This window comes from Cryptotermes secundus, unplaced genomic scaffold (genome assembly GCF_002891405.2).
Source record: "Cryptotermes secundus unplaced genomic scaffold, Csec_1.0 scaffold247, whole genome shotgun sequence".
In the NCBI taxonomy this organism is placed as follows: domain Eukaryota; kingdom Metazoa; phylum Arthropoda; class Insecta; order Blattodea; family Kalotermitidae; genus Cryptotermes; species Cryptotermes secundus.
In genome coordinates this window covers 3,746,824-3,763,063 of record NW_019740656.1, presented here as the reverse complement: position 1 = coordinate 3,763,063, position 16,240 = coordinate 3,746,824, and the positions used below count along the sequence as shown (strand labels likewise).

The window sequence follows — 16,240 nt, the reverse complement described above, 5'->3', positions numbered from 1 at the left end:
GGAATGCATATAGGATATTGGTGGGAAAGCCAGTTGGAAAGAGACAACTGGGAAGACCAAGGCACAGGTGGGTGAACAATATTAAAATGGATCTTACAGAGATTAGATGGGATGGATTGATTTGGCTCAGGATAGAGACCAGTGGAGGGCTCTTGTGAACACAGTATTGAACTTTTGGGTTCCATAAAATTCTGTGAAATTCTTGAGTAGCTGCAGATTTGGCTTCTCCTCAAGAAGGGCTCAGCTCCCTAAGTAAGTAAGTAAGGTTGTTATGATTAAAAATGAAGATATTATGGGACAGAATGTAATTTGCATACAATGAAGGTTACCTATAGAACTAAGAAATGAGACATCAAGACCCTCTCCTACATTCCTTGTATTTACACAAAGAAATGAAGTCAATGTGGTGTAATTACATACTCATACAGTTCAACAAGGAAGTCACCTTATTGTCCATGAGTAGTACAAAGCTATTTCATGGACCACTAATCTTCAGTAATATTTTACTTTGAATTAGCTCATAAATATACTGAACAGATGTAATACAAATTTTTTGTTACTGTTTCTGTGTAAATATGTACAAATAAAAAACAAAACAAAAAAGAACATTAATTAATATTAATGGCTAATATAAAAAATGCCTCGTCTAAATAAGAGATGTTGCACTAATCAGCTCCAATTCATGATGAACATAGCTGTCATGCTTCCCAACTTCCCTGTGAAGTAGGTTATATTTCAAAATAAAAGTGTCTGCGGGTTTTTTCATGACTTGATACAATTTAGTATTATAATAATGGAAGCCAAGGCACCAATTACATGTTGCCTCCACTTGAGCAAATTGTAACACTTATTCCAGACTGACCTCACAGCTTGTATCTTCCATTTACAAACACTTCAATGTCTGTAACACAGCCAGTACTCAAAATGCATTGTAAAAATTTAACCCTCTGCATTACACATCATTTGTATTCAGAGCCATTTTAACCTTTACTGGCTAGATTTAAATCTCCCATTGTGGTGCTGGTGGCTTGTTTTTATCTAGGAATAATGGGATTTATATAGTAAGAAATTGGGTGCACCAATGATAAAATATGATGCATTCTGAACATCACAAGTCCTTAACAAACACTATCAATAAAATGTAAAATTATATATCAAGAAAAATTAAGGTTTCCACTGTAAAACTAAAAAGTGGTTTAAAGTGGCATGATGAACTGCATGGGCATAAATCAATTTTCACTACAAAAATTGACACCTTGTTTATTTCCAATAAATTTCTTTGTCAAAAATAATTATGTGAAAAGCATCCATGTTTGTTGATTACCATTATACAGTGCGTACAATCAAGTGCGCGCCGCAGCTGCAATTTGCCGTGAGTCATACCACCGCAGAACGGATGCAGTCGCGGGGAGGAGTTGGAACACTCCCCGCGACTGCATGCGTTCTGCGGTGGTATGACTCACGGCAAATTGCAGCCGCGGCGCGCACTTGATTGTACGCACTGTATTAACTAAAACCACTATAGCTCATCCTGTATAGTGACTATGCTGCAGGCTAGATGACCAAGGAATCTGGGTTCAATTCCAGGCAGGGATAAATTCTTCTCTTTTCTACAGCATCCAGATTGACTCTGGGGCCCACCCAGCCTCCAACCCAATAGGTATTGAGACTTCTTTCCCCATGGAGGTATAGCGCCCAGTGTGAATGTGAATGTCCACCTAGTGCTGAAATAAGCATGTGTAGATTTGTACCTCCTCTCACTCATAAATCTTCATGGTGCAGTACTAATTAAGCACAAAGAGAGCTTTACTTTTAAATTATGCCTGAGCCACCCTAAAAATTTATCTTCCCTGTATTTTGTGTGAAGGATAGAATCTGAGATTCTATAAGCTGAAAATAAGCTTATAATAATTTACTTAAAGTTACGTTGTGCTAACTCATGAAGACGCTCAATCAGATGTACAAGCTTCATAGTTCAACATGTTTCATCCTTTCAGATGTTAAATTACTGATACCACTTAACTATAATAATTGAAGGAAGCACGTTCAGCCAGTATTTTTCAGCACTGAACATGAACAATGAAAATATTATCCTTTTACTATAAATATATTTTTGTCCACTGCTTTTGGAAATTTATGTCACCTCTTTCGAAGCATAACGGCCATCCAGTAATAATTAAAAAAATTCAGTGATCGCGTTTTCAGTTATTAATATTCAAGACTGTTATATTGTGGGTTGTGACACTGTTTAATGTAGGTAGATACTAATGTTTTGAAGCAACATGCTGCCTCCATCTTCAGGGTGAACTCTGATCATTACGCGATCATTTTGACATTGAATATGAAGGCAGACTGTTTCGCTGAAACACTGATACCCACCTATATAACCCATAAAGCAACAATTTTTAGCCTACTTTCCTTAATGTTATGTTTTAGCGTCCTGTTGCACTGATTTATGTCCATGATTTATTCTGTCTTACAGTGCATACATTTATTCACCTTACTCTTCTCTCTTGCACTACGTTTTCCTTATTTTGAAAAAAAAAAAACAATAAAGGTGGCTTATGAGACAACATTGCTCTGTCTGTCTGTCCATATGTGTATCCCCCCTAACAACTTTTGAATGCCTGAACCAATCTTTATGAAACTTGGTTACTTATATCACATCACTTGAGTCCATCTGAAAAGCATACTTCATAGATCGCTCCCATTGGTAATATCAACAATACAGAATCTCAAATTGCTAGACAGCCTTAAGGAGGGAGCAATGTGACATGACACCTGAAAGCTGGAATGGTGGAGACAAAGAGACAAATATTCCTAGGCAACAGTTTGGTAAACATGTTCCTATGGCAACAAATATGGACATGCAGTCCATGCCAAGACCAGCCCTCAGTCTGTAGTCAAACTACAGCAGATGATTAGTTTTTTCCAGAACTTTTACGAGGGTTGAAACTTTAACAGTGGCAACACTTCTGTAGAGATGCCATGCAACAGAACCAAATAGTGTTGCTTATACCACACGTTAGTTACATACCTACCTTACCTCAGAGCAAATGGACTCTCCCTTCCCACATCATGCGCATGCGCAGTGACGAGAAGAAAAGAGCCTCGTGTTAGCTGGCGGTCTAATATAGTGTTGTCATGATGTTTTCGAAACAGGAACAACGGAGTTGGATAAAGATTGAATGTGCCAGAAGCCGTACAGCACAACAGTGTCATCAAGGTCTTCAACAGGCTTGCGGGGAAGCTAAGAACAGTGGATGGTGGGTAAATGCCTTCAAAGAGGGACGCCAAAATGCGGCAGACATGCATCGGCCAGATCGTCCTAGTGTCAGTGAAGAAGATCTGGAGAGTGATAGACGCCATACGATTCGTGAGCTGGCCCGAGTGACAGGATTAGCACATACAACTGCTTCACATTCTGAAGGAACACCTCAGCATGAGAAAAATTGCAACATGATGGGTTCCACATGATTTGACAGAAATGCAGAAATGGCAGGCTGTGGCTGATTTGTTCAATCGATGGGGCTGGGAAGTGCTGTACCATCCACCATACTCCCCGGACTTAAGCCCTTGTGACTTCGACTTGATTCCTAAGATGAAGGAACCACTTCGTAGCATTCGCTTCAGAACCTTTTCAGAGATTCTTCAGGCAGTAGACGGCTCCATTTGAACTATCAACATAACAGGCAGTGGTAAAGGTATCCTATGACTTCCACATCGCTGGCAACAGGTTGTACACAATGCTGGTGACTACATTGAAGGACAGTAAAACTGTGAAACATGAATCTATTTTGTATCCGTTGTAAATAAATAGTTGCCACTATTAAAGTTCCAATCCTCATAATAATAGTTGATGAGCCAAATGAAAATCTTTGAACAATCTACATCCTTCATCTAGCTGAATAATTTCTTAAGGTATAGAGTCACAGTTCTAACAGGCCTGACACATTATGCAACAGACACTGGGAGACAGCTGTGAGCACAGTCAGTAACAAGACTTCAAGGAGACCACTTGTTAAGGCTCACAAGGAAACAAAGCAGCATATATATATTTTTTCCATCTCCTTCTCACCTTCACTGCATTGTTAAGAAAATTAACAGACATAACTTCATAGACTCATAACATACTTATACACATCTAAAGAAGACATCACTGTAAACCCAACACCTGAAAAATATTATAATTGCAATAATAAAAACCACTACTTCATTAATAAAAAAATCACATTACAAAGTACTTCTCTGTAAACAAGTTAATATAACATAATAAAATTCATAGAGTTAATTATTTTTGTTTTATAGATCAGAAATAAACTTACACTTGCATCTGAGTGACAGCCACTGTTTCGGTTTGCTGCATGCAAAATAATGCTGATTCAATGAGCTCCTGCCACTTTCACAGAACAATAATCACTGTAATACACGGCTACAGCAAATGTAATACATATGTGAGATCTGAGGTTTTCGTGGCGGATGACTACTAAGATTACTGTCATTGATGTGACACCATGTAGTTAAAAAGTATTCTTCTACCATGAAATTTCAGTAAACATCTACCAGACTGCATGGTGTCACATTCCAGAAAAAGAGTGATCTTCAAATGTAATACATGACTCAAACAATAACAATAGCATTATGTGCTTCTTGACGGCGCAATAAGAGACGTACGACAGCCGAAGTGGCACGAAGCTGCGAATCAAGCATTCTATGTGAGACGATCACTATGAAATCATGACAGTACACTTACAGTATATAAAGTTGAAATGTAGATGAAGGAACAATTTATACCATTATTGCTGCTATCTGATGAACCAGCGTGATCGTTCATTATCTAGAAACCGACATCATGATAAAAATGGCAGTCAACAACAAAAATATTCTTGGCATGGGATGGCAAGACTGAGTTTAATATATCCTGCCAAGAACATAGTCAAGACTGTTTGATCTGCTTTATTCTAATGTAGAAGGGGAAGGAGGGGCAAGACTTTCTTTACTAATTTGTTTCTAATGTTATAATTCTAGAGATAGCATATGTGAAAGGCACTAATATTACAGTGTGATTGTCGTGATGAGTTGTACATACATTGCTTGTACACATACTGCACTTCATGGTGATAAAGAGTATTGATATACTGTTTGTGCATTACTTACATCTATTACATGAGCGTTATCTACTTTTCATTGCAGAGATATAAACATATGATATATATCATTAACATATCAAAAGGCACCTATACTGGATGGAGCATTGTATCCAATAAAAGCAAATTTGCTTTCACTTTGAGCAGCATTACAATATCCCCACATTACTCTTATATGAAGAAGTTCACTTTATGTAAAGATATATTTTAAGTGATAATGCATGTCATTACTGTTGAGCTGATGAATCCCCTGCTCTTGCAAATTCATATTTAATTTAGATGATGGAGAATAAACAATAAAACATCCAAACTGCACTGCACTGCATTTACAGGTATTTCAAAAAGACAGATATTAGGCAATTCTCTGAGATGCAGTGTTATGTAATCTGACAAGAGTTTACCAAACAATGTGATGATGTCACATGACAGAAGACATAACCTCCAGAAATTAAGCAAAATTAGAGTTAAGTTCAGTATTAGAATACATAAAACACATGTTTATGAACAGATATTATCCCTAAAATTACACAACGGGCAATTTATTAGGCACAGAAGATCAAACATGGGTGTTCTACAAGTGTTGTTTGATGCCTATATTCATTAATCAAATCTACATACCAAAATCATGATAAAATACTTATGAAGCAGGACTATGATCATGCATGTCCTACTGCAATACATATATTATTCACTTTCAATAACATACACATTCAGCAAAGATGAATTCCGTCAGGAAGTTTCTACAGAAGTGAACAAACGACTCAAGCAATTGTCAGATGAGATCTTGATACCAGTTGACAAGAAAATTATGACAGCAAAATTAATGAATTCCATCTGAAGTTTATCATCTTACTGCAGAAATATCTTTGTACTATGGTCCAATTTTCTCTTTTTAGTTAAGCCATCAAACATTATTTTTTCACCATTTAAACAATACAATTTTCAATCACTAGTCTAGTCTGGATGGCTGAGGGGTCAGTGTTTGAGTCCTGGTACAGGAAAGATTTCTCTCCACAGCATCCAGACCACTTCTGGGGTCCACCCAGCCTCCTATCCAGTGGATACCTGGCGCGCTCTTTCCTCGAGGGGTAAAGCAGCTGTGAAGTGAAGCTGACCACTCACTTCCAACTAGTGCCGAGGTCAAGAATACATGGATCTATACATCCACTCCCCATATATCTTCATGGTGTACTGCTTAATTAGTTAAGCATAGGGACTTCACCATTACTTGGTCGTATGGCATATGTATGACTATTTCAAACAGTATCAGCAGCTGTTTAAACTCATCATACATTAAAGGTAAAGCTGTCCACGTGTATTATCCATCGCAATAAAAAAGGAAATTCAATAGGCCTATAAAAATGTTATGCATCATTGTCAGATTTGTGATTTCTTACAGTTGTGAATGTTCAGATTACAGCCTCCTGGGATGTGAGTCAGTGTATTCTTGTACAAATGTTTCAGACAGGTTAGAAGAATATTCTTCTACCCTGATGATGGAGACAGCAGGTCCCTTCCAAAATTTAAAAACTCATGTTAAATCTTTTAAATTAACCACAGAAACAACCAAATAATTTATATTAATAAGTGTCAAATTTCCTTATGAAAATAGGCTTCAATTCAGTATTATTTAATTTCCAATTGGTTACTTAGGAACTAACATGAGCCAATAAGAAAATGAGTAAAAGCAGTTGAGCAGAGCAGTTCAAGTTTGGACACAATAAAATGACACATATCTGCAAGAGCATGGATTTATGCAAACAGACCTAATTCTATAAACAACTGAACGCAAACAACAGAATTGCTCCATTATCTATATGGAGCAGAGTGTGCATTCAAGTTATCTAGCATAACATTTATATCATTTACAAAAGAAAAACTGAACCATTAGCTTGACATATGAAGTCATATTAAACATTTAAAAATGTTTAACTCTGCATTACGTTACATATCACACATGACCGCTGGTACTTATCCAAATGGCTTGAAATATTTCCTGTGACATAAAAGTTACCAACATTCATACACAGTATGAGTTCAAAATCAACCACAGGCATGGAATAAAAGATTAATGGACAAATAATCGGCATATAACCTACCTTATAGGAGAACTTAAAGAGATAAAACTGTATCTTTTCCACACAGAACAATCTGAACACTCTTTTTACGGTGTGTAACAAATTTTATAAATATTAACAGTATATCACTAATATGACATACTGATTTCACTTCAACATTCTTCAGGAGAAGCACATATAAAGCGTTTCTGGGACTGAATTAAATACTTTCTGCATACGTATGAATTTACTTAGCAACAAACACCAAAGTGAAGATAATTTCACTTGTGTTTCATTTTATTTTCTGTCCATACCTGTACTTGTAGACAGGAACTGAAAATGCAATATATCTTACTCTTTAAGGTGTATATAATAACATAAATTCGTTATATATTTCAACAGCAATATATAATGTAATTCTCTTTCCTCGCAACTTTAATTTCTGCAGGTGCAGCTCAAGGTAAGTAAATTGTGAACAGAATATTTACAGAATTTCCAGCAAAAATTTCAAACCATGTGAATACTGTTCTTATTTACAGCGAACTTTACTTTCAATATAATTAACAACACAAAAAACTGTCAAATTAGCTCAACTCTCCTTCAATGAAGATACAGAATTCCAACTGTTATAATATTATAGGTCCTAATGAAGATAACTTGTACTTTAAATGCTCACATTAAGCAAGGTGGCAAGAAGAATCAAAACATAATTAAAAGGTAACAATTTTAAGGTTATAAAAAATTCATTTCGCAGATTTTTTTTCAATTTCATACTGAAATCTTGTGACAGCAAATTTAACCCCAATATGAAAAATAACAATTCCTTCATGGAAGGGGAATCCAAATAACAGTTGGTATTGAAATCTCTTAATGTAATTACAATTTCTTAAAAGTTTAAAACACCAAATATAATCAGTAATGTAGTTAACATTAAAACACATGTAGCATTCAACAGAGAGGATAAGGCTATGTTTAGGAAAGTCTTGACTTCAATACTCTGGTACAAACTCCATCTTTAAATTGTAAGTTGATGTGTAACTTAAAGCCTACAGAATAACAATTTTCATGTTTTCATTTCAATTAATCAACAGAGTCTAAATGACAAAACACAAAATCAAATAAAAATTATTCCAATATAGTCACTATTATCTTGTTACATAAATATGATGAAATTTCAATCACTTCATTAACAATAACATTTCAACCAGACTTAAAGTACTGTAACTGCATACAGATGTACAGGACAGAATATGTCACTTTTACAGCTGCACTACATAAAAAGAATAAATGTTACACAAGAGCTAAAACACGTTTGCATAACTACATGTTATAAACAATGTGTGTACAATATCTAAAAATTTATAAACTAAGTGTAAAAATATCTTATTCTCCAGATGTTGATGATGATATAAAGACTCTTTTCTACTTTCATGTGTAACTTTCAAGTGAATAAGTATTATACAAAAAAGAACTATATAGATATTGCTTAAGAATATGGACGGTCTTGCTTCCAGTTTTAAAAATATTGTAAGGTCATGTTAAGATTAATCCCTCTTTCCTTATTTGGAAAGAATGCTTAGAATCAAACTTCGTAATCCTTCCTTTCCACCCACTGACAGATACGGTCCATAGTCGAAGTTTAATTATTGCTTTAGGTTCAGACTCCAACCTGCTAGGATCAGTTACTTATTTCTCAAAGAGAAGAAAATCTGAGGACTCATTTAAATCCAATCATGAATCTTTGATAGTCAGTTGTTTAAGTATCACCAAGAACATGAATGCATCTTCTATTATTAGGCTTGTACAGAGCAATGCCATATGAATTGCAGGTAGCAAACTCTACACAGAAAGATCTTCCCTGCCTGCTGAAAACTCACTATTGTAAAACACAAACTCTTTTCTTGTAGTGTCCATTTCATTTCTATTAAACCTGTATCAATTTTTAAGCCCCATATAATATGAAGGTATAATAATGCTGTTTTCCAAATGCCTCTTTCAGTGCTTCCAACCATGGCAACACATAACCATAACTGCTCCAATTATGTCAGGAACATAAATTTTACTAGAGCCTGCCCAAATGACAAATATTACCGTAAAAAACTGTTACATTTTCAGTTTTCTACAGTGTAGATGAAGGATAGAAAAGTTACCATTTGTCATACTTAACATCAGCAAAACCAAAAGAATGTATTCATCCAAGTAAATTATAACATGCCTTATAAACTCAGTCATGAATTAAGTTTCATTTATCTGGAGATCAAAATTACAAAATGGGCACTTCCCTAAAATATTGTCATGTGTTGCATATATAATGCAGCAAATAAATTTACGCAGGTCTCGGGTTTGTTGAACGCTCACTTTTACCCTAGTGAGTACAATTATCACTTTTACTGCTTCTGCTATAGTCAAATGCAAACTGAACTGTTATCGGCAACTTCTAGCACTCAATTCAACTGTCTGGTCCCTTTAAAGCTGGACTTTTATAACCAGGTCTCAGACGGTATATAGCACACCATGTGGAAACCTATGGTCTTGGCCACTGTCATGCAACAAACCCTCTGTTATTGCGTTTCCATAGAAGTATTCCTTCCGGATTCCCAGGATGCAACACTGCTCCCTTCTAAAGGTTGTTCGTCCCAAACAGCATAACGGTACTTCTGTTCCTTTCATCTGCACCCTTCTTCAAGGGTGCTCATCCTGAGCTTTTCTTTCACCGAACTCTTCATATACCTTCATGAGATGGCACTAATTACGTATAGGTATGACTGTATACTCTTTCTTATAAAGTCATACCTGCACATAATTAGTGCCATGTCTTGTACACGTATGAAGAGCTAAGTGATACATTGAATTTCAAAATTTCATCTAAATACTTGACGTATGAATAAAACAATACCTATAAAAGTATGATGTAAAAAATAACAATTTCTTTAAACTTCGTGGTAACCAATACATTTCACGAGAATTAAAGATTTATCAGTAAAGCTTGTGTTCCTGAACGTCTGATTTCAACTTTATCATCCATAACTCTACATCTCCAGGTTCTACAGGGCTGACAGCTATATTTTTAATTCAGGAGTAACAGTTCTTCATATGGGAAAAGTTATTTTAAATGTGTCAGTACTTCATAGTCAGTGGCTATATTTTAAACCAGAAGTAATGGTATTACTAAAAAAACAAAATGATTCTGCCCACCTGAACAGAGCATTGACACTGGCGCAACTGTGTGACAGCCAGTAAGGGTCAAAGAGTGAACAAACAGTGACCCAGACCGCAGATCTCAAGACAGGACCACAAAATTTTCATCTCCAGTCTCTGGTTCTGACTCTGCTAACAGATTCATGTTTCATTCCACAAAAACCACTAAACATTCATAACATATTGCCAATAATGATATTGAAGCATTTTTTTTATACCAACTGTTCCAGTTTCCATTAATTGTTAATAAGTCCACAGAAGAATTATAGTTCCATTAATATACTATTATTCTCAGTGATACTTGTTCCATTAGTAAACGTACCCTTACAGTAATGTTATGACATGAAAAAAGGTTCAACCACTATCCATTGTTTATTGTCAATTATATACAGGAACCAAAACCCAATATGACTTCAGTTGTGTGATTCTTAAGGTCCGAACCATGTGCAATCCAACAAACCATGCATCCTACAGTGTGCCCGAAACGACAAAACATTCAAAGTATGCGTCTGAGAAGCAGCAAATGTCAAAAATCATTCACCCTTTGAGGTAAACGATTTGTATGGGTAGCGCATATTTGATGACTTTCTTTGCCTAAAACATCTTTTATGGTATATCATACCTAGGGCAGGGAACCTTATGGAAGAAGAGTCCTGCATATTTTGAATCCCTGTATTTGTCGAAAGTAGACTCCAGTGATTTCATCTCTCCTTTTTATCTCATTACGAGTTCAATTCATAACTAAGGCATATGTATTATGAAACACAACCATTAACAGGTTTAAGAACGCTTCCATCTCTTTTCCCTTCAGAAGCAGCACTCACTAATACAAAAAATCTGCAGGCCATTTCGTGACATATTAGGAAAAATGTGTTGTCATAATGGTACTGTAACCAAGCAGCAGGCAGAGGTATTGGAAACAGCACTCCTACTGCGCAATCTAGAGATCAGGCTACAGTCATCTTGCCTGTGGGCATGGCATTTTACAGCCACGTGAGAACATTGTCGGGTCTGCTATTCGGGTTGATCAGTGACTGCACATCATCGAGAATGTCGCTCGAGAACTCCTCACTGAGCTACAACATTGGAAACTACATTAGGGACAAACAGAGTACATCATAACCTTTCATATAAAGAGAATTACTAAATTAATGTCAAAGATAGAGGAGAAACTATATATGTGGCCTGCATGTTATAGTGAAAGCTGCGTAAAACAAAAGCTGTAATTCTCACAAATATGATCTTATCAAAAGTCTCTGGTCCTGAGAACACAGATTCAAGAACAGTGCAAAATACCCTTTAAAAATTTAAAATATTTAAAGGCAAAAAGAGACACAAAAAACAAGAATATTTAACACAAAATAGTCTGCTTCAATATTGTTTTCTGTTGATATAATTTTGCTCATCACTGTGCTTTCTGGAATTCATATAAGAAGCAATAATCCTGCCAGAGATGGCTAAGAATTAACAATGTTCAATAATATACGAGTACAGTGATATCCTTACTGTGGAACCTGAGCTATGGTTTTTCTTACACTAAATTTGGGTTATGCAATATAACATCAAGCAGCTATGCTGGATCTGAGGTTCACACAGCAGCAACTAAGAAGGCTACAATCTTCTGGGTTGTAATACAGGGCGTTCAGTCATCAAGGAAATCAGGGGATCAGCATGACTCAGATACAATATTTCTCACAGAGTGCTGCTGTAACTACCGATAGCAGAATGAGTCATCGGCACTGATAAACAAAGCACACTCTCGCTAGCGTAGAGTGGATGGATCGTTTCTCTGAGACTACTGTGCCCTTCCCAGCTAGCGAGAGTGCAGTCATGTCGCTGATTCCCTCACATCAGTTTCTGTACATGCACACATTTATAGGAATACCGTAAAAAGATAACACAAACTTACCGTGCTTTATAACAGGTGCTGAAAGTGACCCCCTTCTGCTTGCAAACATGCCTCGCATCACATAAATAAATTATACTAGACTTTCTGAAGTTGGTCCATGGCAATTGAACTAATCACGCTATACAGCAAGTGCCATTACATAGTGAAAAGGTGGGGGTGTGGTGTGCTGTAAGTCTGCGGCGAATCATTGGCCCCTTATTTTTCCACGAAACAGTGAACTCTGACCACTATGTTAATGATGTATTGAATCCCTTTTTCAGTCATCTGACTGCTGAAGAAAGACAATATGGGTACTTTCAGCAAGACAGCGCCACAGCACATATGGCTAATGCACCATGGTCACAATACGGGAAGTGTTTGAAGACAGAATAATCAGCAGGGGACCGTGGCCTCCCAGATCTCAGTTTTTGCGAATTTTTATCTTTGGGGAACCTAAAGGGAAAATTTACAGGAATAATCCTCGCAGCACTGAAGCTCTGCAGAATGAAATAACATGCGTAACTGGTTCACTTAAGGTGGACCAACTTCAGAAAGTGACGCATAATTTATTTATGCGATATGAGGCATGTCTGCAAGCACAAGGGGGTCACTTTCAGCACAGGAAGTTTATCTTTTTATAGTATTCTTATAAATGTGTGCGTGTGCAGGAACTGCAAGGGAATGAGCGACATGACTGCACTCTCGCTAGCAGGGAAGGGCACAGTTGTCGTGGAGAAACGCCCCATCTGCTCTACACTAGCGAGAGTGTGCATGTTTATCAGCACTGATGACTCATTCCGCTATCAGCAGTTACAGTAGCAATCTGTGAGAAATGTTGTACCTCACCCACGCCGCTTCCCCAGTTTCCTCGATGGCTGAATGCACTGTACCATGTAGTTTGATGTTAAGTTCAAAGGTGTTTAGGAAGAACAATCAGTCTCTCCTTTAGGGAAGAAGAATAAGCCAAGTAAGGAGCCTGCATATTGCTGGTTTCTTTCCTGGCTTACTCTTCTACCCTGAAGATGGAGGCACTACCTTCCCGATACCTTGGAAGACTTCTGTCACACTACATGACATTTCAACCCAGAAGATCGTGCTCTACATCAGTAAACTTTACACCTTCTTATTAGACTTACTGTATACAATTATGATAAATCAATTTATTTGCTTAAGTAGCTAAAGAAATTGTTTTCTACACAAATAAGTACAATTATACAACTGGTAATATCGAATTAATTTCTAAAATAATTAATGGCATCTCAAATAAACACTCAACGGAGGTGAGTCTAGAACGAGAGCAGCTACAGGACCACCAGTACAGTGGTTTTTCAGTGTGTGTTCAATGACATCACTCGAAGAAGACTGTGGTTATGCGGCAGTGACTTCCAGCAGTTCTGCGGCAACAGTTTCCAGAAGGGAGAAAATATGAATATCAACTGTTAATTTCACCCGCAATCATATTAAACTGACATGAGTCGTAAAAGACTAAAAATCCTTACACAAAATTCAACTTATTTACTAAATAAAAAATCAGTAAGTAAAGAGAAGGAAAACAATATACTGTTTACATTGGGCCTTGGCTGGGACCAGAAAAGTATTTAATAAATTATGGACTTCACTACATGCAGAAATATAAAAAAAGGATTTTACACTAAAGAGAATGTTTTACTGATCTATCAGTAGGAAAATTTCAAATGTTCGCTCAATTAGTAGCATGGTGGTGCACACGAACATGTAATATAATGTTTGGGCTTTTATGAATGAATACTTAATGTTTATCTTCAGAAAACTTTAAGACTTTGCCTGGTTAGTCCAAAATAAACACATAACACACCTCCTAAAATATGAGCATTTGTTAAGCATCCCTTGCCATTATGATGAGAGTTATATCAGTTGACATGAATGAGAGTTAATATTAAACATGACTCACCTGCAGAGAGGGTACAAGGTCATCTGTCGAATCGATGTTATCGCTGAGGGAACTTATGTCTGGACCATCCAATGCTGCCATGTCTGTAGGGTTGCCACCCTCTACCACAAGAAAATACAAAATGTGAGGTTTTCATGGCAATGATTACTTGGATTTACTGTATTTCTTGTAATGCCCTGGTATATAGCGACTGATGTTTCTACTGTACGTATCCACCACAACATGCAGCATCATATACCAGAAAAAGAGGAGTCTTCAAGGGCCATTAAGATTTACAGTCGTCTGGGATGCGATGCCAGAATGAGAGTGCGACAGGTTCCTCCAGAAAGCTGGTACCTATCAACTAAACTAGAGCATCACTTTGTAAGATTTGAGGCTTTCACGGCGGTGACTATGAAGAAAGCAGTCTTCTGGGATTTGCCACTGTGTATATGTGGTGTTAACCGACGTTTCGGAGGAACGTATCGCCTCCATCTTCAGGGTAGAAGAAAAAATATAAGAAATCTGCAAGCGAAGAGACCGTGAGAACCGGTAAAAGCAGACTGGCCTGCTCTCAAACTAATAATGTGTTTTAGTTTATTTAACAATAATGTGACATGATGCCTAAAGGCCAGAATATGACCTCCTGCTGGGCGGGGCTTTGCTGAGCACATTCCCGTGGCAACACATAACAGACAGTTCCTGGACAACGGTTTGGTAAACATGTATTACTGTGGCAACAGATACACAGGTTAAACAGATTCCTGGTATTCATTTCTGTTAGAGGAGGAGTCAAAAACAGGACCACAGTGCGGCTGGATGGATTAGGTCAATTGAAAAATCCAGTGACCCCATCAGGAATTGAGCCTGCAACCTCCCACCTGAACCAACTATGCTACTGCAAAGAGGTAAAATAATTACAATACATTTGTAATTTTTGGATATGCAAATTTTCTTTTTGTGGCAGTACTGTCACCTCAGTTCGCATTACTGCGACTTCAGACCTACAGGGTTTCAGATCAGTAGGGTTCCACCATGTTTACAAATTTCATATTCTATGGACAAACTGAACAAGAGACTCACCACTCACGCCATCCATGTTGTCATCCATGTTGGCAAGGAAGTCCTCGGGTGTGTGTGGTAGGGAATAACTGTTGCACATGCCCAGTCCACTGTCTGCAGACTCCTGACGGGAATGGTCTGTCAAACCAGAGAGGAATGGATCCATTCCAGCTGAGTTGGGACCTGGTGGTAAATCTGTGGTACTTGGCTGTCGAAGCATCATACCCTGATACAAACAACATTCACACAAACATATCAGAAATATTAAAACAAAAAAAATTACTATTATGTAAGTTTTGACACGACAATAACGGTAGTCTTGCAGGTGGACAGAAACATTTTAGGGCAACATACTGTCTTCACATTCATTTTTGAAAATGCGAGGAGCATGCTTTCCAAAACATTAATATCCACCTACAAAATTATTTAATGGCACAACTGAGAATACCAGAATCTGAAAAATTACTATACTTACTTACTCAGTCATGGAGCTGAGCCCTTCTGGAGGAGCCGCCAATTCTGCAGCTACTCAAGAATTTCACAGCATTTCATGGAACCCGAAGGTTCATTACCGTGTTCACAAGAGCCCTCCACTGGTCCCTATCCTGAGACAGATCAATCCAATCAATATCACCCCATCCTATATCTCTAACATCCATCTTAATATTGTCCACCCACCTACACCTTGGTCTTCCCACTGGTCTTTTTCCTTCTGGCTTCCCCACCAATATCCTATATGCATTCATCTCCCCCATTCGTGCTACATGCCCTGCCCACCTCATCCTCCTTGACTTGATCAATCTAATCATACTTCGAGAAGAGTACAATTTATGAAGCTCCTCATTAAGAAGTTTTCTCCAACCTCCTGTCACTTCATCTCTCTTCAGTCCAAATATTCTCCTCAACACCGTTCTCAAACACCCAGAGTGTATGAAGAAAACTTCATCCTGGGTTTTGGCGCCGTGTATTCTTCGTTTTG

General features: G+C 37.3%; 1 protein-coding gene across 4 annotated transcripts in view; it reads right to left on the bottom strand.

Annotated features, from left to right (window-relative positions):
- Positions 1-7,504: 7,504 nt before the first annotated feature.
- LOC111872385 (transcriptional coactivator YAP1) overlaps positions 7,505-16,240 on the bottom strand; it is a 118,758-nt gene continuing 110,022 nt past the window's right edge. For 2 of the 4 annotated variants that reach the window (XM_023866217.2, XM_023866219.2), the window contains 3 exons: positions 15,283-15,487; positions 14,221-14,321; positions 7,505-11,478 (listed from right to left, as the gene is read on the bottom strand). In XM_023866217.2, coding sequence (XP_023721985.1) covers positions 11,386-11,478; positions 14,221-14,321; positions 15,283-15,487 — 399 coding nt within the window. In that variant the 3' untranslated portion in view covers positions 7,505-11,385. Of the gene's footprint in view, positions 11,494-13,068; positions 13,685-14,220; positions 14,322-15,282; positions 15,488-16,240 lie in introns of those variants that run through there. The other 2 variants (XM_023866220.2, XM_023866218.2) reach the window with 2 other exon arrangements.